This window comes from Podarcis erhardii (assembly GCF_964252035.2).
Source record: "Podarcis erhardii genome assembly, chromosome: 1".
In the NCBI taxonomy this organism is placed as follows: Eukaryota; Metazoa; Chordata; class Lepidosauria; order Squamata; family Lacertidae; genus Podarcis; species Podarcis erhardii.
The window spans coordinates 96944648-96967416 of NC_138497.1; the positions used below are offsets into that span (position 1 = coordinate 96944648).

The 22769-nt window shown below is 41.9% G+C and overlaps 1 protein-coding gene across 3 annotated transcripts in view; it reads right to left on the minus strand.

The window, feature by feature from the left end:
• Positions 1–22769, minus strand: part of DPP10 (dipeptidyl peptidase like 10) — a 586236-nt gene that overhangs the window by 225068 nt on the left and 338399 nt on the right. The window contains exon 1 of one of the 3 annotated variants that reach the window (XM_081871496.1): positions 8451–9398. The exons of 1 other annotated variant lie outside the window; for it this stretch is intronic. In XM_081871496.1, coding sequence (XP_081727622.1) covers positions 8451–8528 — 78 coding nt within the window. In that variant the 5' untranslated portion in view covers positions 8529–9398. Of the gene's footprint in view, positions 1–8222; positions 8243–8450; positions 9399–22769 lie in introns of those variants that run through there. One more of the 3 variants, XM_081871498.1, reaches the window with a different exon arrangement.

The following is a 22769-nucleotide window of genomic DNA, read 5'->3' on the forward strand; positions in this document are numbered from 1 at the left end:
ACTGGAATATTGCTTCTTGTTTCAAGCATATGCAAATATAAAATAGAATCAAGCCAACCACATAGAAACAGTTCCTAAGGCAATTGTTAACCAAGCTGAATTGTTACACACAGTAGTGAAAGTATTGAATAAGGCAAAGTGGTACATGCAGTATTCAATCATGCAGGCTTGCTAAGAAGCAAACAGCAGCAGCAGCAGCAACAACAACAACCCTCAACATCAAGTACATATTATAAAATGTCAAGTTTCTGTGTTACCAAGCAGCTCAAGATTAATTGCTAGTGAATAATACAAAAAAGTTATTAGATACAGTCTTATTAAATAAGATTAATTAATATTTTTGTGTTTTTTGTGTGCATGTTTGCATAGATTATTTGTTTTATATAAATAGGCCTCTGGTCAAATCTACCAGAGCTCTTTTTCTTTTTGAAAAACTTTTTATTGAGTTTTATAAATGAGGATTATAAGGGTAGGTAAGGGATAATAAACGGTACAAAAAATAGAAAGTTTTTGCATGTCATTTGTATATCACAAAAATAGCACAATAATTTTGCAGCAATATCTATGACACATGGTTCATTATTAGTAGTCAATGGTCTTGGTTTGTGAATTGGTTTAAAATAAAACAATAACAAAGGGGAAACAAGATAGAACAGAGTTAACATAACAATCAACACACATAGCCAAGCACCTAACCAGGAGCCCTTGTGGTTGTTCTTAGATTAAGTAATAGTTATTTTTCCTCTTAGGTTACTAATGAAACAATATAAAGTGTTGGTATATTGATGAACATGGGAGGTGGGTTCAAAGCGAAGATCATAATTAAGGTTAAGATTCAAATTTAGATCTAGCAGAGCTCTTTTTATGTTTGTATTTATTTAAGGGGAAAAGGGATTTTTTGCCCCCCAAAAAGCCCACATACCCACCTGAAAATGTGTTCTAAAGGATTGGAAGCTCCTCCAGAACAGTGCAAGAGTCTGTAGGGGAAGGGGAGATTGACAGAAATTGCATCCCCTTCTGCTTCAATGTGCAGGAGTGTTTGCTGGTTCATATTCCCTTCCATTTGTAGAAGCGTTACTCTGGATTTAAACCAGTGTAACTTGTTGTAAATGTATTTTGAAATGCCCTTGGATTGTGACTGAGAAATGGTTTATGAATGGATTTAAATCTTTATCACGCAAGCCTATCCAACCACAACTCAATGCACAGCTGTAAAAACACAGCATTAAGGTTAATGGGAAATAAAGCTCCGGCTTCCAGCTGCCTGGAGAATGGGCACCAGTGGGATGACTGCTACTGCTATGAAATTTGTGGCAGAAAAGAGAAGTCAACAAGGGTGCCACCACAACCAGAAACCTTAGAGCCAACCAGAAACCTTTCAACTTAGTTATAACTGTGACAGCAGAGAGTGAGAGGATGGAGCCACTATATGATATAGAATATTCTAGATATAGAATATTCTACACATTCTAGATCTGCCCCTATGATATCCTCACCTAGTTCTCTACTTATTTATGCATATTCTGTGTTGAGCAATAGTTTTGCTTAATACCAGTTGATGTCATCCCACAATGGTAGCTGTTGGTGAGAAGTCTTAGTTTAGTTGTACTAATCCAAACAGTCTTGGTAGGTTGTCACAGGTTGTGAAGTTGTACTGGTGTCAAACTGAATACTTATGTGAACACTGGAATTATTCATCCCATAAGTCCCATAGAAATGGGGTTCTTACATAATTTATTTTGATTCAGTTGTGAAAGAATTCTTGAACAAAGTAGAAAACGTTATCTAAAGTTCTGAACACCGTTAAAAGGTTTTTGGTTCATTGCATGCAATTATTTTGTAGGAGTAAGTTCTCTGACATGAGGTTTTTGTTCATGTGGTTTATCCTACCTGCCCCTTTGGGCCTGCTTGCAAGAGCAATTATTATGGTGTCATGGGATGGCATTATGCCTCTGGAACCATGGAAGTTGCAGACTTGATAAAGCCTGATGACATATCCAGGCTATCCAGTGCATTTCAACCTAGTAAATTATTCACTTAAATAGCAAGCACATCGGCAATGGGACTGACTATGAGGCTCTTGACTAGGAGCGCATGAAGGTAATAACAAGCTGGGTATCATTTTAGAGTGAAACTACCACAAAGCATAGGGGCATAGGAGAGAACCCTCATCCAGTAGGCAGGATTCAACTAACAAGCCTTCTCAGAGGAAGCCCATGCAAAGACTTCTGCTAGTATAAGCACGGTGGAGAGTTTGGGAGAACCCCTAAAACAGCATATGGGAGGGAGGAGAGGGCAAATCATTCCATCAGGCAAGCAGAAATGTGGTGATAGAGCTATGTGCTTAGCACCACACTGAATTTCTCCTATAGAAAGACAGACATAAATTTGTTGTTTGCACATGCCTCTATTGGTTCCATGAAGAAAGAAAGACAGGATAGAATTGTAAAAAAGAAATGAAAAATTATGATATTTGTAAACAACAAATTACTGTGCGTGTGTGGAGGGAGAGAGAGAGAAAGAGAAAGAGAAAGGGAGAAAGAGAATGAAAGCCTTGAGTTATGAATGACTCCTATGCCCAAAGAACATACAAGGTATATTTCACATGCTATGGAAATCTGCCTAAAATATGTATAAAATGTATGCAAATTTGATATTATCGTTAGGATCCATTAGAATAGATTACTCGTATCAATGCACTGAATGCTTGTTTATTTTTAATCTTCAGATAGTTTGCATAAACAGCAATAACCTCTACAAGATGGTACCGCTTAACTGCTTTTTTGTAAACAAACTAGTCTCTCACAGTGCTCATACCTGTAGGGATTATGTGAGTATTCTCATCTGTGGCAAAATAGAAGCATTCATCAACTAGCACCCCACATGGGTACATTATATTGAATGGCTGTAGTTTCTCTTATGCTCATTAGGGGCTATTGTTTGATATATTGTGGAAAGTTGCTACAAGTGAGAGGTGGATAAATGCCATTTGATGAATTCTTCAAGCAGATTTGAGGAAGGTTAATTTAGGCTCAGAAAGAAGCATTTAGGTATTTTATAGTTTTTTAAAAGAATTCAGTGATGTAAAACGGGATGAGCTGACTTTTTGTGTATGTGAAATATTATTGTGACAACTGGGATGTATTGCCAGCATGTGGGTGTATTAGGGGGACAGAAAATTGGCGTTTTCTTCAATTTTCAACATTTCTGTCTCTCACACACACCTCTACATGCATTCTCTGTATCTTTTTAGTCTTAAATCTGGCATGGAATGTGGTATCCAAGGAACCTCAGCTTTCATTTGAGGGTGGGGGAGAAGAGAGGACAATAGCCATGCTTTCCTGCTCTTATGGTTTTTCAGAAAATCTTGCATTCATTTGAGCCACATCTGCAGATGGCTAAAAACAAACAGTTGAGTTTGACAGTGACCTGCAAGTATATTTCAGGAGCCTCAACAGTTTGTGATTCCCCCCCGCCCCCATGATTTTTTTTTTTTCATTTTCTTATATTCTTAACAGATGAAAGGATAAATCCCTGCTGGGATTCTATAGTTTTGCCTCTCTGTTCTTCGTGGTCATAGCAAACTTGGATTTTGAAGAAAATATATGTGAATACTTATTCCACACATGGTTATAGCACTGACATGTGAAGGGATATTTAGAGAACAAAACAGATGCCAGTTTTGCCAACTACCTTGCCTGCGAGCACATCTGTGTGTGCCATTTCAGGAAAAGGGGGCATGAGTGTGCACATCCTTCATCTTCACCAACTCCACTTATCCCACTATCAGTCTGAGCAGAAGGAGTTTACTAGATAGGAAGTGTGCACATACCTCATCTTCTGTAATGGCCTGGCATGGTATGAGAGAGGGGAGTAATTTTGTGAACCCCAAATATATGGAAACTGGAACTACCTGGGGAAGGATTGTGTCACATGTCTAAATAAAACCAAGAAATTTTCTTGAGCCCTGGGGTGAAATTCAAATGCAGAAGGGAGAACCTGTCTGTTTGCATAAATCTACATAACTTGGTGGATCAAGCTGCAAGGGGAAACAGGTGGTATTTGGGATTGAACCAAGAAAATGGTGTATAGGAAGATTAAACCAATCCCAGTGCCATTGCCCTGATCCAAACTGCCCACTCCACTGATACAATCAATAATATTGCCTGTATTTTTCTTTTCAGGAGATGTAATCACATAACTCCTTCTGTCACATCCAATAATTTCTGTGACATCTAATCATTTGTACCTAAGTGATTCCACGTTCTCATGCTCCTGTGAGAGAAAGAAATATTCTCTCTACCATTGATAATCATATGAATCACTACAAGTTTCTAACTAAACCCTAGTCATCTTCCCTGCTCCCAAGTAAAATCTCAAATCACTTTACACTTGGGTGTTTGAGTCATTTAATTGTTTTAGTTGTTCTTGTCTATACTTTTGTTTTCCAAATATGTCAAGAGCAAGAAGTTATATTTGGATACTTTGGAGAGCAATGGGGAATGGGTGTTTAAACCTCTCTTGCCTAACCATTTTCCTAGTCTAACGTGTGCTGCCATTACTTTCACAGGGGGAAAAATACCTTATGTTTTTCCCTGCATAGTTAATGATAGCTTCAGCAGCTTTGGTGAGTGAGAAAGCACAATTTAAATGATGGAAATGGTGTTGGAAAAGCAACTACTTTCACAGCATAATTTTCTGCTCTCCAAAGTAGCAGCAAAAATCCTCATCACGGATCTCTGGCTGTTGGAAAAGTTCAGTTGGTAGAGCATGAGACTCTTGATCACAGGGTTATAGGTTTGAATCCCACCTTGGGCAAAAGATTCCAGCATTGCAAGGGTTTGGACTAGATGACCATCATGGTCCTTTCCAACTCTACAATTCTAAGATTCTATGTCTAGCTTGGCCCTAAATAAGCTTTTTGTTAATGAAACAACATACTGACTTTATATATTCAGTTAGTTATCTAGCACAGGTCTAATATCTGACTTCCATCAGCATATATTTTTTATGGGAATAAAAAGTGATGGACTTTACATTTTGCATTTATTACTTTAAATCATAGCTGATATTTAACCCAGCCCTGCAGGGTTACCCTGCAGGGGTACCAACTTGAATAAAATATTGGGGGAGCCGGTAAACCCCACTCTGCATAATCAGTCACATGACATGGCGTGCACACACTATTTTAATGACAATGCCCATCTACTGGGGTGGCATCTCCCTCAAATATTTTATTGGGAGAGCAAAGGGAGTTGGCTCCTACAAAGCCCTGGGAGATACTCCTTTGAGGAACTCAACCGTTCTGCTTGCGATTTCACCTTTCTGAATAATATCACCAACTAGGCAGGTTATTTCAGTGTGAATACTATTTTTCCTCCCTATTTCTATCTAATACAGAAGAAAACAATGCTGTTTTTATGTTTATACAGTGGTACCTCGGGTTAAGAACTTAATTCGTTCCGGAGGCCCGTTCTTAACCTGAAACTGTTCTTAACCTGAGGTACTACTTTAGCTAATGGGGCCTCCCACTGCCACCGCTGCCATGCGATTTCTGTTCTCATCCTGAAGCAAAGTTCTTAACCTGAGGTACTATTTCTGGGTTAGCGGAGTCTGTAACCTGAAGCGTCTGTAACCTGAGGTACCATTGTATATGGATTTACCAGCAAAATAGTAACTGGAATCAAGTTGTGAGTGTTTACTGATCTGCAGAAGCTGAAAGTTATATGCATGTTATACATAGGAAGCTGCCTTATACCAAGTCAGACAATTGTTCTATCTTATCTGACACTCACCAGCAGTGGTTCTCCAGGGATTCAAGCAGGAGTCCCTCCTCCAGCCCAACCAGAGATTGAAGCTTGGACCTTTTGCAAATGCTGTACTATGAACTACAGCCCTTCACATTGCATTGAAACACCTGTGTCCGAATGCTGCCACAGCTTGGCATTAGTCACTACATGGCCTAGGCAAAAGCGACAGCTGCTTAGCTTGAAAAATGGAAGTGTGACCAACATAGCAATGCAAGGACAGTAGTGAGTAAGATGAGATTTTAGCAGGACAGGCTGCAAACCCAATTAAATTAATTACAAGGAACAAAAGTAGTAATATTTTATTCCATACAGAACTCTGTAAAATTTCAAAAAGCCACATCAATCTGTCCTCCACATAAGCATTAAGTACTGACTGAAATAACCCAATCACCCTCTCCCAAACAAGTTTAATTAATGCATCGATTTTACTCAGAACATTAAAAGACTTCTCACAACAAAGCTGCAACTTACTAATTAAGTTTAGTGTTTCAGAAAACAATGCCATGTAATTTGAGATGGAGGGCCACACTTAAAAATCTAACTTGGGCATTACCTTTTTGTGAATAATTCAGAAAAGAAACTAAATAGGTAGTCAGTGCAAGATCTTCTACTGAGAAAATTGACATTATAAAACATACTGAATATGTAGTAAATGTTATAGAGAGAGACAGAGAGATATAAATCTTGTCCAATAGTTTTCACAAAGACAATGGGGGGAAATCTTATTGCAAGTTGAAATGTGTTTGTGAAAAACATTCATTGTACTTGTCATTATTAGCCATACATGGCTTAGAGCAGATGTGCCTTTGTCAATCTCCAATATGTTCTGCTTAGCTCCCCTCTTCCTCCCACTTTCTCAAACTCTGCGATGCCTTCGAGGTAGTGTCATGGGTTAATGAAAGGAAGTGGGGGGGTGCATGGAGAACTTGCAGGAAAATTGACAGCTAATGAAACAGTTTCTGTGATTCGTGAGCCACTGTAAGATACAGCTGCTTACTGTAATGAAACCTAAGATATGTGAATACTTGAAAGGATATATCTGTAAACAGACATTCCCATCTTGACCACACTTTACACTTCAGAAACAAATTGCTCCAAATTGCTCCTTTCCACCTTAAAAATGGTAGAGACATCTTAGTGCTGCAGGCAGTAAGATTTACTAATACTGTATAAACATGAAGCATCCCAGAAAAGGGGGGGGGGGAGAGAGATAAATATATATGTTAGAAGTCATGATTTGAAGTACAGTTTTGACAACTGAGTACTTTGTAATTGCTTTGTTTAGTAAAAAAAAAATAAATACCACTACAGTATCTCTGTAGCATGCCAGTGAATACTTTTGCAAGTGTTAACTGGGAGCAAAGGACAAGCAGCAATGATGAAAACCCCAAACGGAGCTCTAGAGAATCAATAACATTTTCCTTCTGTTTCTTGTTGTGGGTATTGGGCTGGCACAAGTTTTTGCATCTCACTCCCAAATCTCTCTCTACACACACCAGTTTATTTCACTCCTTTCATCCCTGCTTCTGGCAACAGAGTAACTGACAAGCAGAGAGAATTTCACAGATTCCTTGTGTCTATACTGAGCGCACAGCACCATCTCTGGTAACACCAGCCAGCCTTTTCTCCTCTCTAGAATGCCACTATTAACCAGTGACCTGATAGCTGGCAGCCTCTTCTGAGGGCCATTAATTGATGTAAACACAACACATCTATAAAAAGCCTGCACATTTTCTATTTGCTGTCTTTGTTTAGTGCAACTTGCGGAGAAAAAGAAGCCCACAACCAAAGACAGAAAAACCAAGGGAGAACAGCAAACATTCCTTAGGATGACAACAGAAGGCTCTGAATATGATGGTCTGCATTCTTCCTCATCTCCCTGAATTTCCTAGTGCTGTGCCTTCTCCTCCCCTCTGCACCTGTACAGCCATATCATCTCTCTCTTGCACACACCTATTACTTCATCCGATAGTCTTTTCCAAAGAGGAGCACAACACTGGACTCTTGTCTTCAGACCTCTGCATCTTTTCCCTTCTCTCCATCGAAGCCAAAAGCCTTCTGTTTCCCTTTGACTGCCCCCTCCCCTCCCCCACCAAATCTTCTCTGACCCATAAAGGTCAGTGGGCTGTACTGTTATTAGATGCATCTAAAAGCAGGGCTCCCTTTAGTACTTTGCCTGCCAAAGAGGGAGATGCACTCAGGTTCCCTTCCTCCCCTCTCGGGCCATGGCTCCCTTTCCCACCCCACCCACCTCACCTCCTTCCCCCAGCCATTGCCCGCCAATCCCCCGCCCCCCCATCACTTGCAGCCTGGCTGAAAGGATCCTTTCCGCACGCATAAGCAACAGTCTCCGCCAAGTGGGAAAGTCTTCTTTTCCAGGGAAAGAGGCGGCAGCAGCAGAAGCAACAGCACCTGGCCCCATATTGCGCCTTCCTGGACGCTGATGCTCGCGCGCCAAAGCGGACTCTCATCTCTGTTTCTTCTTCCTCCGCCCAATTATTTGCCACAACTTGGGCTGCCATGCTAGTCCTCAATGGGCAGGAAATGGTGGACGAAAGCCGCCCCCCCCCCAGGAAAGCACACCCACACCCCCCACACCCCCGCCCGGGCTGAGGCGGCGGAGTTGCTGCCAAGTCCTACCTGGTCTTGCTGGGCAGCCTGGCTCCCCCGGCTGCCCGGGTTCGGCGGCGCCTGCTGCTGCTCCTTCATGGCTGTCATGGTCGGGGAGGAGTGGGGGGGGGGGAGAGAGACACGCGGGCACTTCCTCTCACTGGTCCTGCAGTCCGAGAGCCGCTTCCCTCGGCCCCGCTGGCATGACAAAAGCTGCCCGCTCTCTTCCCTCGGTGCGAGCGAAGCAGCAGATGACGCGGAAGATGAAGAAGAAGAAGAAGAAGAAAGAAAGCCGGCGGAGGGACGCGGCGGAGAAACCCCCACCGGGCAGCGCGGGAAGCAGCCGCCTGCCTCGTCCTCCTCCGGCTACCGCAATCCCAACCCCCTCAAGCCCAAGCCGAACTGAGGGAACCGAGAGAGAAAAAGCGCGCCCCCCAAAAGAGGACCGGAGCGGCCAGCTCCAAAGCCAGGACGCGCGGGGGGGGGGGCGCGGCTAATGAGCGCGCGGCAGCCCCAAAGCGGCAGCCACCTGGGACGCGGGTTGGCTCCCCTCACCGGCACTGTCGGGCATTCCTACAGTGTGCCCCCCCCCCAAAGAAGCAGCAGGAGGAGGTCCAGTGGCAGCGGCGAGTGGCTGTGGCACCGGTGGTCCCAGAGTCCGAAGTGCTTCCCTAAGGGCAGGTGGAAGAAGGGAGGAGAACAGCAGCTCAGGGCGCGCGCGCGCTCGCCTTTTCCCCCGCTCGCCCTCTCTTTCCCTCGCAGCAGCAGCAGCAGCAGCTGGATCCCGCAGCCCGGCGCCACAGCGAGAACGCAGGGGGAAAGGAGCGCAGCGCGGCTCCCTCAGACGGCACATTCGCTTTCCCTCCTCAGCTGGAGCGGACCATTCGGAATCCCGGGCATAGGGGACGCTGCTGCTGCTGCTGCTGCTGCTGCTGTCTACCTGGCTGATGAAGAGCGCGCCTCTTTCCCCTACCCCTCCGCCTTTCTCACTTCCCGGTTTTTGCACGACTTCTGAAGAATGCCGCCTCCAATCGCGCGGTTGAATCCGTCACCTTGGGGAGCAGGCAGGGCAGGGCGTTCACTCCAAGGGTGGATCGAGCGCTTTGATGGGGAACGAAAGGAAAAGGTGGGGAGAGGAGAGATTTGCCTTGAGCATCAACTGTTAAGTTATTATGCTTCGGCGTGTGACTTCTGCGGACACGCACAAACGCACGCGCTCGTGCAAACTGTCTAAGTTACAAATCAGCCCCTTGATCTCCTCTCTGAAATGAAACATTCTAAGCAGGGGGACTCATCGGCAATCCAGTAGCCTTTCTGAGAAAGGGAAAGGTTTTGTTTCCGACTGCCATCCATTTATACAGAAATGCACAGTGCCAACGCTTTTTCTCATCTGATGTCGATAGAAATATTGTTTTGCAAGGTGGAATGGTTTTTGCACAGAGAAAGAGGGGTGGTGGGGTCCAACGTTTACAATACAGGTAGAAAACAGGGTGGTAGTCAACTAAGCTTTACTCAGAGCAGACCCATTAAAATGAATGACCATGACTAAGTGAGATCCATTAATATCAACACCTGACCTTCTCTGAGTCCAGAGTTTCTTTCAAATAAATAGACCATGATTCTGTGTCCACGTATGTCTCCACTTTGGTGGGGGGGGGAGCAACAGAGACTCTGCTGATGTGCATGAGTTAATTTAATTTGAAATGTGCACTATAGGGTTCAATGAAAGCAAAATCTATTTTGAGAATAAAAGTCCTTTATGTTTCCTAAAGGTCATATTCATGCTTTAGAAACTCAGGTGGCCCCCAGATGTTGATGAGTTCCAACTCCCATTGGCCAAGAAAGCACAGCCAAAGGCAGTGATGATGGGTGTTGTAGTCCAACAGCATCTGAAGAGCCTATGAAAGTGAAGCAGGTCTGATCTGGTCAGTTTTCAAACTTGCTGAATTGGCCTATTGAACCAATGATATCTGTGTAATCATTATTTAGCACTTGAATACTGAGCAGTTAGGCATAATCTAATCCACAGGTATCTGTGCAATAATGAGGAGTTTAGTCAAGCCCCAAGCTAGTATCCCAAGACCCAAGCATATCTATGGAAAAAGTTGAGCTCAGTTTCCTAAACACTTGTCTGACACCATCCATCTACATGTATCTTGGAAACAAAAGTTACTGAAACAATTTGGTGTTCTATACCTATATATCTCGGGGACGCGGGAGGCGCTGTGGGTAAAACCTCAGTGCCTAGGACTTGCCGATCGTATGGTCGGCGGTTCGAATCCCCCCGGCGGGGTGAGCTCCTGTCATTCGGTCCCAGCTCCTGCCCACCTAGCAGTTCGAAAGCACTCTTAAGTGCAAGTAGATAAATAGGGACCGCTTTATAGCGGGAAGGTAAACGGCATTTCCGTGTGCTGCGCTGGTGCTGGCTTGCCAGCTGCAGCTTCGTCACGCTGGCCACGTGACCCGGAAGTGTCTTCGGACAGCGCCGGCTCACGGCCTCTAGAGCGAGATGAGCACGCAACCCTAGAGTCGGACACGACTGGCCCGTACGGGCAGGGGTACCTTTACCTTTACCTTTTACCTATATATCTCAGTGAAAGAACATGTTTATTAAAAGCTGATTACTTATTTTCTGTTTCTAATTCTTATTTTTTGCCTCCCAGACTTAGAAAGATTGTCCAGCTGGGAAAATCAACATCTCTTAACTTTCCATTTCCCTGATTCTAAAATTGGATTTATTTATTTTTTTGGTTTTTTTTTGTTTTAGTGAATCCATAGCACTAATTTTCAAGATTAATGAAACACACAGCCAAGGACTGTGTTTGCTAAATTTGCTACATATACAGTATATGAATAGTAAACAGCTAGCAGGAAGTTTGCAGAATTTGTAGCTAAGGTGGTCAAGTACAGTACCACTGTACAGTGGTACCTCGGATTAAGAACTTAATTTATTCTGGAGGTACGTTCTTAACCTGAAACTGTTCTTAACCTGAAGCACCACTTTAGCTAATGGGGCCTCCCGCTGCTGCTGCGGCATCGCTGCACAATTTCTGTTCTCATCCTGAAGCAAAGTTCTTAACCCGAGGTACTATTTCTGGGTTAGTGGAGTCTGTAACCTGAAGCGTCTGTAACCTGTATATGCATCTGGAGAGTACCCCTAAATTCCTCACTGACTGACACTTCAGATGATTTACAAGAATTACATACTTTAGTAGTACAGCGGTACCTTGGGTTACAAACACCTCGGGTTACGAACTCCACTGAGGGGCAGGTGGCAGGCAGACTGTTTGGGTCAGCGTGGAGCCTGTGGGTGCCCAAGCCACCGCATCACTCCCAGAAGAGACGTGTGGCTCGGGTGTGTTGCAGGCCCCATGGTGAGTGCCACCCAGCATTTTGTCACCCCCTTCAGTGGTGACACCTGGGGCGCACCACCCCCACCGCACCCATTTCCTCCGCCTCTATTTAGGATATTGTGGGATTGTATTTTTGTCTGTTGTTATCCACAAAATAATCCCTGTCAAAATGATACAAACACCTACTTGGTCATTTTATTCTGGCTTGTTAGAGCAACATCTCCATCTTATGAAGTATATTGTTGCCTGAAAAAATCACATGCCATATTAAGGTAGTTACAGTCTTCTCTCCAGCAATTTCCCGTAACCTCGACAGCCTCTCTAATGTGCGCACACACACAAAGGTGCTCCAGCCACAAACATGTCTATAATCACTTGTATAAACAGCCAAATTTTGCCCCCACAAGGAAATCCTTTGAACTACTGCATGTTAGACATTTTGCAATGCATCTGTCTGAAATGTGGCTGTCTATCATCTCCAACATGTAGATAATTCATGCAGCTTTCAGAAAGTTTGGACAGACAGTTCCTATTTTATTAACTTTTAAGACTTCAAACTTTGTAATGGTGGGATGTAGTTGGACCTGTTTAGGTTAAGTACACAGAATCAAAACAGTGTTTCAGATTATGTAAACGGACACTTGTACAAACTGGGACAACTTTAGGCTCTAAGATGCCCTCTTGGCAAAAAGAACAGCTTTGAAACAGAATCCATTTCATATATATAAGTTGGTTTTGACTTTCTTCTAGCTTTCAAGAATATAAATGATTGATGTAAATGCTTAGTTACAGCAAAGTTATGGAATACTCCTTAGAATTTGAGTCAGATTTAATAACTAGCTAAAGGAATGAATGACACAAATAGATATTTGCAATGTTGAAATGTTTTATCCTCCCACCAAAAATCCATTTATGTCAGCATGGAAAACATCTTCTATATAATGTACCTTTTTAGGATCTGAGCTAACTGACAGCTGTGGGGTGAACCAGCTTAGGGTCTTACTAGGACAAACGCCTAAACTAGTTCACCTATGGTGTATTTATGGAATGCATGTTGTCTCTCTAGCAGACTCCAACCAGCAGTCAAGATTGCTGCAACCATTCGTGTGCTCTTAATAAGGATATAATATAGATGGGCGGTTGATTTTATCCAACTGACAATAATTTAATTCACAATTGACTCAATTATTTCATAAATGGTTTCGAATATAATATCATTTTAATAGTTCTTCTGTTATCCAACAATTATACTCTGTGGGGTGCTATAACTAAGCATGTCAGTGATGGAGAAGAAAGCAAAGGAAATTTAGCAGATCATTCATCTAAATTGATTTGTGAGTAGGCACCTGGATACTACAGATAAGCATGGTTGCGCTGTAGGCATGTGGAGTGGGAAATGGGCAAGTCTGTCTTGCTCTTGGTGACTGATATTTGGAATGCTTCCACTTACAAAGGCTTGTACCTGACATTAGGAGCAAACACAGGTGCCTTGCCTTTAGGATGCCCTGGAAAAGGTCTTAATTCCTTTCCACCTACATCAAACTAATGCACCAGAGCTCTACTGAAGTGTTGTGCTCAGCTCAGCCACCTAACAAATCCACAAGGTTCAATATTGCCGTCATTATGCTACATGCTAAGCAATTGTTAGTGCAGTGTCTGATGAGTCTCTTATTGTCTGAATTTACTGTGGTGCCCCGCAAGAAGAATGCCTCGCAAGACGGAAAACCCGCTAGACGAAAGGGTTTTCCGTTTTGGAGGTGCTTCGCAAAACGAATTTCCTATGGGCTTGCTTCGCAAGACGGAAATGTCTTGCGAGTTCCTGCGGGTTCCCCCCCCCCTTTCTAAGCCGATAAACTGATAAGCCGCTAAAAGCCGCTAATAGCGCTAATCCGCTAAGCCATCAATGGGCTTGCTTCGCAAGACGAAAAAACCGCTAGACGAAGAGACTCGCGGAACGGATTAATTTCGTCTTGCGAGGCACCACTGTATTTTGTACCTCTTAGAATGTCTACTTATATGCCGATATCCTATACAGATATTTCTTCCTTGTACTGTAGCTCAAGCACCATCAGACATACATTTTGGACAAGATGCCAGAATTAACTTGCTTCTGGTCAGCGAGTGCCAACATTTATCTTAGTTAACACTAGATATAATAAGTGGCAGGGTGACACGTATCATAGCATGTATGCAGTACCGGCTAATAAGAGCAATATTCTGGGTGACTGGCCATTCTTTTTTTCTGTGATGTATTAAAATGCATGCAATACTCAGAAACAAAGATCTAGTTCCTAGTAGGGAAGAGACACAGGGCTTTAACTTAAAAGATCTGAAGTAGGAATGGCTGACCTTTGGCCCTCCAAATGTTATTGAACTCCCCAGCCAGCATGTACAATGATGGGGAATGATGGGAATTGTAGTACAACAAATCTGGAGGGCCAAACATTCTCCATCCCTTCTGTAAAGAACCTAGTCATGGAAGTCCTGCTTTAGAACTCTGAGAGGTGGGTGGGAAGAGACTCTAGGCGTCAAGATTAAAGAGATGCTTAGCACTGGAGATGCAGGGATCTGTCAGTTTTGGTTAATTCAGTTTCTCATTTTTCTGATCTTTAATTCAATTCTCCACATTACTGCAGCAATTTGTGTGTGTGTGTGTTTTAAATATTCATTATGAAAATTCATCAGCATCTTAGTGTGTTTTCTCCTAATAATCACATTTTCGTATGCAGTCTTGATTACCTGAAGGAGCGACTCCACCCCTATCATTCTGCCCGGACACTGAGGTCCAGTGCCAAGGGCTTTCTGGTGGTTCCCTCACTGTTTGAAGTGAAGTTACAGGGAACCAGGCAGAGGGCCTTCTCAGTAGTGGCACCCGCTCTGTGGGGCGCCCTCCGATCAGATGTCAAGGAAATAAGGAGCTATCCTGTTTTTAAAAGACATCTGAAGGCAGCCCTGTTTAGGGAAGCTTTTGATATTTAATGCTGTATTGTTTTTAACACTCGATTGGGAGCCACCCAGAGTGGCTGGGGAAACTCAGCCAGATGGGAGGGGTATAAATAATTTATTATTATTATTATTATTATTATTATTATTATTATTATTACTACATACATATATACATACTTTTGCAAGCAATTTCCCTAATGCATTTGTGTATGTTACTTTCACTAATTGTTCATATTTATGTACACTTCCCCCTAAAGTAGGCATTTTTGTAAACCTTATTTGGTTGGACAACTGCATCACAAAATTCAGATCGGTGTTAATTTTGAAGGATAGCTGTGTTTTGGTCTGCATATTGTTTCAGAAAGTGTGACTTTGAGACACCTATAAATGAGAGCTAAATAGTCCCCCACTCCTGCATCCCTATCATATGCCAGTGGCTTCTTTTCTCAAATGTCCATCATTCTGCCAGCTTGTTTTTGCTCTAACTTGTGATTGTTTCCCCACTTTTACCTGCTTAACACAACTCAGTAATGGAAATGCTGAAGGGGAGAGCAGAGTACACTCTGCTCAATAACAATCTTCATGGGCACAGGAATTGTAATGGGCTGGAGGGGGGAGAGAGGGCTGAATGGGACCTAGAGGTTATCCGACATATCAGAAGGCATTTACCTTGCACTTAGAAGATAGCTTTTTAAACCATAGAGATCAATTTGCTGCTAACATGTGAATGTGGCAGATTGTATGTAGCAGGCCTGCTGAAGAGCACTTCTGTTCAATTCACATCCTCATATCTAACTATGTGTTTACACTACAGCACTAAACAGGTAGCCAAACTGTACACAAATATTTTAATCTGTCGGTGGCAAAGCTTGCAAAATTATAGCATTCAAACTGTAAAAACTATGTTGGCATCTGTTATTAAAGCTGTTTGCCAGAGCAAAAATAATGATTTTTAAATGTTTCAGTAGGAGTTGTTAAAAAGCTAGAAGTATTTTCTACAAATAACTCCTTCTGAGCATATGTGCTGTTAAATGGCATTGTCTCGTTTTTCATAACAATCCAAGAGAGCATATAAATGAGCTTCAAAATAAGAAAACTCTGAAGGATATTTGAGAGACACCACACACAGCAAATTTCCAATACAATACAAATGAAGTTTATTCCGTGCAGGAATTTGCATGAATGTACAATTATCATGCATCATAGGAACCAACTCCTAGGGGCCGAGGTCCCTTTGGCCCCCACAATAAAATATTTGAGGGAGCCAGTCGTTCCCCCCGAGTTGACGGGCAATGCCATTCAAATGATGTGCATGTGCTGTGTCTTGTGATAAATTATGTGGGGTGGGGCTTACCTGCCCCCCCAATATTTTATTCAAGTTGGCACCCCTGTCATGCATCTGTTTTGCTGCATATATGTGCAGCCCAAAGGAAACCACAGCAGGCATTGACCCAGTGAGGTTGTGTAGATTAAAATAACTGTGTTTATTTTTCAGGGTTTTTATGCTCTGAATACATAACCCAATGACTATGGAGAGCATCATAGTAAGAGGGGTGATAGTGTCCAAGTGTTGGGACAGTATATACCGCTTATGACCTGGTGAGTGCATGATCTAGAAGTTCTGTCGAATCCTCTAGATATGGATTTAGAGTCTAATTCTGGGCTACACTGCATTAACTGACTTTGGTAATCTTTGGTAATATGGCACCCTGAGTGAGGCCAAAAATTGGTGCCCAAAATGGATCTTCTCATAGCTTGGCGCCCTATGCAGGGGAACTGCCTGCACCATCCTAAATCCAAGGTAGCTCAGTCCTAAATATGCATGCACAGAAGTGAAGAATTAGACTGGCTCCCCCGCAAGACTTAAGAAAGTCTCACGTATTAACATTATATATATTAATTTTAAAATGGTCAAACATAGATTCAATATATGGTGGGAGAGGGCTGATTTTGTAGAAGAGTCCTGACATATCAGTCTAAAAGTCCATTTGTTATATCAACCTGTTCCCAGTAGTGGCTAATGGAAGCTCTTAGGAAGCTTTCAAGAAGGGACTAAAGAGCATGGTGTTCCCAGGGTGCCTGTGCACTCACATCCGGTATTCAGACTTATATTTCTTTTCAGTGTGGAGCTTCTATACAGCTTTTGTTGTTAATCACTCTTAATAAATGCATTAGCCATGAATTTCTTTAATGTCTATGAGGAGATTGGGATCTGATTAATAAAACCTATTCCTGCGTCACATCCTTACGAAATACTATGGGTCGGAGCCTGACCACCTCTGTAGATTAATGGAAAGTTCTTGATTTAGCAAAGGAGTTCTGCAGGCAGGTGAGGAGTGACTTTTGCTGTATCTCCACTTGCCAATTCACTGTAGGGTTAAGGAACCCTTCACAAAAGTGTGGGAGGTGGGGCAGAGGGCCACACTGGGAGGGGAAGTAACCAAATCCTACTTCCTCCTTTTACCAGCAGGTTCATCCCATGAGTGAAATTCTTAACCTGAGGTACTATTTCTGGGTTAGCAGAGTCCGTAACCTGAAGCGTATGTAACCTGAAGCGTATGTAACTCGAGGTACCACTGTACATGCATTTATCCTAACCCCTGGAAGGGCAACATTCAAACAAGAAAGACAGACAGACTTCCAAGCTAGTGAAGGCAATGTTCTTTTCATGTCATGAAGGTGCATCATTGGCCCAGAACTTCGGCTTATCTACATAATTGAAATTTGTGTCAACTAGTTTCAGTGGAACAGTTTCCTACTCCTAGTGTAGAAGGAGGGAAAGGATTGATTTACAGAATTGAAGGACCTTATGGGATGGGGAACCATTTCCCTCTATTCAAGAACATATTTGATTCAAGCTTATGCCACATTTTGTTCAAGCTTTGTTCCAGCTTCATTTGTGGGCTAAGTTATATTTTTTATCTCCTTGCCTATTTTGTGTGGGGGTTTTTAAGTGCAGACATTATGCACAAGAGGCTCCCAGCCTGGAAAATCACGAAACTTATTAAATACTTTGACAAACATTCCAGAATGAATGCAAACATCTAAGACAGAGTTCGGAAATAGCTGTCCTTCCCCTAAATGCATAATCAGCACACATGACTGTGTGTCTTTGGGAAAGCGCTGGAAGGAATAATTTATTACTGGAGGATTCGGAAGTCACAGCTTCATTAACATGACATTTGCCTCTCATTAAAATAAATAATTTATACTTTCAGAAGCAATACTATATCATCTTTTGACAAGAAAAAGTGATACAAAGCCAGACAGCAACCAGATGAGCCAAGTATCGGGTGATCATTATTTGATTCAGTCATGTACCACGTTCACACAAAAGTCACAGACAATTGCAATGTATATCATTACTTGGAAAAAGAATTTCATTATAGCATAGCCTGCATCATCTTAGGTCACTAGGCAAGATTCTTGGTGCAACAAAGGAATGTCTGTTTCCAACAGTGGCAGTTGTTCAATATAAGAGTTCAATATATCTTCAAAAGTTCAGAAATGAAGAGAACAGAAGACAAAAATGTATGTATTATTCTATGTAATTTCCCAAGTGTTTATATCTCCCCACCCAAGACATTGTCCACTTTGCAATCCAGAAGCTCCCCATCAGTCACAGAACTGAACTTTCTGATTTAGACATTGTAAAGATATGCAAGGAAAAGGGAGACTCTTAATTGCCCTGCATTTTTGCAATTAGCATATGCTCAAACCTGTTGATGTTGAAAGTGTCGTATTTGTGTTCTAACAAAATGAACACATTAAAAATCCATGACCAATAGTTGACTGGTCAATTGACCAGTCTAATGCCCAAAGTGAGACAGGTCACTTATATATGGTAACTTGAGGTCAAAATACATAATACATAAATCACACCTTTTTTAAAAAATCTGCTTAAACTGACCACTTTTATTTTGACTTTCCCCCCCTCCTTCAGGATCAACTAGTTGGGGAAGAAGAAATATTTGGCAGAAAATTAACACAGATCCCAATCCGGGTTGGTGGCTTTTTCTTCAAAATAAAAGTGTCCTCTTCAAGAACATTAAAAAGAAGAAGTATGAGCAAGCCAATATGTATACTGGATTAAATGACCTATTGGTCTGATTCAACAGGTTCTCTTAGTAACTATATCAGGATATTTACCTAATATATAGTATCTTCTGGGCGAAGCTATTATTTCTGTCTCATAGCTGATAATCAGGTCCATTTCAAACTGATATTTTAAAAAATGCTTAGCTGCTTTGGTGTTTCTGCTGGTTGGATGGGTACTTGCCCATACACAGGAAATGCTTTTATACATGACATTTAGATTACTTCCAAAACTCATTCAACTGCATTGTTTATGCAGCTGTGCTCATACAAGAAAAGTGAACTAAACATATTGCATATTTACAGAAGAGAGAAATTAATTTGGAAAGGAGGAGGAGGATAATTAGAAAGTCCAGAACAAGACTTCCTAAGAGACAGGGTGGGATACAGTATTAGCTAGGTTTCAGCATTGGGCTGAACATAAGACCAGTCATTTTTTCCCCCCTTTGATGGCATATTCATCTAAAGGGAGTTTAAAATAACATCATGCATTATTACAATTTTAACAGAAATTCTCTTTTAACATGACTTCGCTTTGTATATGAGGTATTTCTTACAAGGGAGAGCAATTAAAATGGGTTACAGACATGCTCTCTGAAGTGGTACTGGCCTTTGTCTGCACAACTCAGAATGTAGACTCAGCAAAAGAATTGGTCACAATTTTATTAATAGTACAGAAGGATCTGCAACAATGATCTAAACACCTGAGGGCTGAATTTTTGCAGAGAACAAGGAAATGTCAAAAGCCTTGCTCTCAGTGTCTGGGCAGCAACACCCTGGCTCAAACGCAGACTTGCTCTTTAGAACAGGGACAAGCTCCCACTGCCACCCACCAAAAAGATGAGCTGAGAGGGAGACCCACCATCTCTCCACTGTACAGTGTGAAGCAGGGCAGGGAACCAGGGCCCAAGACCATCAGGCCAAGCAAACCATGAGCTGGTTAGCAATGAGAGGCACCTGGTCAAAGAGTCTTCTCAAATTGACATTCCTGAGTTAGACAGACTAATGATATAACTTGCTACAAGGTAACTTCATATATATATAAAATTAACAATTTTGTCCATTTAAATCACATAGGCTGCCCTCTAAAACATATGGAAACAAAAGCCTTCAGAGTTGCCTTATTAGGCTAATATAATCCGTGCATATTTTATTAATACTTTATATAATATTGGACATTGTCTTGGATCCTAAAACCATGAACACTGGAAAAAGTCTGCTAGTGAGAACTGTTCCTGGTCCTTAGTATACAAATAATTTATATTTAAAATGAAACACCAGTAGTTGGCTGTAATAGGCCATTATGCTAAATTAGCTTCATCTGCATCATATCAGGAAACTAATCTATAGTAAAGTGGATAGAGTGTTGGACTTTGACCACAAATGCTTTCAGTTCAAATCCTCCACTCAGCTATGAAGTTCAGAGGGTGATCTCTGGCCATTCATTATTTTTCAATCTAACCTATTTTACTGGGTTATTGTGAGAGAGTGAAGAGTTATGTATTCTGCCCTGGGATCCTTTGAGAAAATGCAGGATAAATGAAGGATGGATGAATGAAATATTAAACACATTTGGAGAGAAATAAATATGATAATAAACATGATAGAAGCTGTTTGGTTGTATCCAGCTAAATCGTACTCAAAATAGACATGGTTAAAATAAGCACATTGATTTTAATAGGTGTACTTTGAGTATGCCTTACCTGGAAACTGATAATCTAGAAATGGTTATTTTGAGTGAATCATGGTAAATAACCCAAGGAACTATAGACAATTCAAGACATATAATTTGATCTCTTAAGTACCACCTTCTAGAAAAAGCAAGCAGAAAATTTATTAAACACAAGCAGGGGGTATTATTCATTTAACCCTCTAGAAAGACCAACCACAAGTGAAAGTTAAGCATTCTTAGATGATGTGCAGAACCAAAGAACTGTGATGAAATTTTATGGGTTGGCATCTTCAGCTCGTTCAGCTTCTAATTGCATTATCTTTCTGTCCCTACCCCTCAATGAAATAATGTGGGGCTGTGTCATTAACTACTCCACACATAACAATATATCCATAGTTTTATTGTTGTTGTTTAAAAAAATGTAAGCTACTTTGGGAGCCAGTATTGGATGGAAAGTAGTGTATGAACAGAATACAACAGGATACAGTATATCATTTCGGATGCATAATGGAAAGGCAATGCAGGAAGCACAATAAGGCAGATATTGCCACTGTAACCTTTAGAAAATTCCAGTAGGTACATTTCTGAAGGAAGCTTTAAAATAACTAAATAACACACACACGTAAAAATTCAACCCCACCCTTATTATTGCAAGATGCAGAATCATTTTCTGCTTTCCTAATGTTAGTGCACAGTTCTCTCCCTGGGCAAATGCCCTTGTATTTAACACAAAAGGACCATTTTCAAGGAAATCATACACTAGGGAACTTGTACAAAGGTAAAAAGAACCACACATTCTCCTTCCTCCTTTATCTAAAGGACAGTGCCTTGTGAAATTATCAGAAATTCTAAGCATTTGCAGCATCACTGCTAAAAGTGACATTATCAGTGACATGCAATTGACAAGAAGAATGGTGAAGCTGCAAGAAAGACAAAGTAATTTGCAAAAGTACAGTAGGCCATCACAATGATGCCAAAATAGCTTTAGGTGATGGAAATTATATGTATGTTCATGTATTAAACACTTTGCAGTGGCATCTCCCAGAAGATGTCTTTCTTTAGGCTGGTCCAGGTTTTCAAATTCATATGTGGCATTAAACATCAGAATAAAATGCTACATATTAAATCTAAATACAATTTGCTTTAGGTATATTTGTTCCTTTTTACTCAGCACTGTGTTCAAGCCACCCACCTATCCTCATCTAATTACCGTATTTTTCGCCCTATAGGTTTTCCCCTCCAAAAATGAAGGGGAAATCTGTGTGCATCCTATGGGGTGAATACAGGCTTTCGCTGAAGCTTGGAGAGCGAGAGGGGTCAGTGCGCACTGACCCCTCTCGCTCTCCAGGCTTCAGGAAGCTATCAGCAAGCCTGGGGAGCCCACGGGAGTTCCCACAGGGCTCCCCAGGCTGTGGATAGCAGCCTGCCGCCCAGCGCACAAGGCGCCCTAAAGCAGAGCGCCTCTCGCGCCAGGCAGACATCGGCCAGCCCCACAAGCTCGGGGGACAGCGGGGAGGCGGAGCACCGCCATACCGCTGTTCCCTGACCTGGTTTTGGGGGGGAAATAAAGGGAAATTTTTTTTCCTTTATTTCCCCCCCAAAAAACTAGTTGCGTCCTATGGGACAGAGCGTCCTATGGGACGAAAAATACGGTAGCTGATTCAATTAATTAAAGGGTTCTACGTAAAACAATAGCTTAAAAACACTGGGTTGGGTACACTGGTCTAGATAAATGGAAGTTCTTTATTTTTTTGCACCGGATAAATGGAAGGCCTCCATTTTTTGCACTAGAACTTCATTTCAGAGCAATCCCATGGAGATATGGAACATTTTCCCCCACTGATGATCCTTTGAACTGTTGGGATTTCATTCCTTCCCACTGCTGATGTGTGATTGTTTTCATCACATGTCTGTGTTGACGTTCCACACTGTTGGAGTCATGAGAACGGAAGTTCAGTTACACTGTTCCGTTATGTTATGCTTTTGCATTTTCCGTTCTCTCTCGGACGAGAAGGAGAGAGGAGCCATGTTTTCTTTGTTCTGTAACACTTGATCTTGTACATAATAAATTAGCTTAGTATTCTACACCTCAAGTCCAGCTTCTCCTTTGAACTCTGCTATGTTTGTGTGTGCATATATCTTTGGATATATGTCTCAGTAGTGACTGGGGACAGAAGAGTGATAAATCATCCTGAGGGGCACTTCGGAGGGAAAGACGCAGTTCCCTGGCATTTTCCTAACTTGTAGTTTCAGGCCTAGTTCCATGTGGGTGAAAGAAACTGT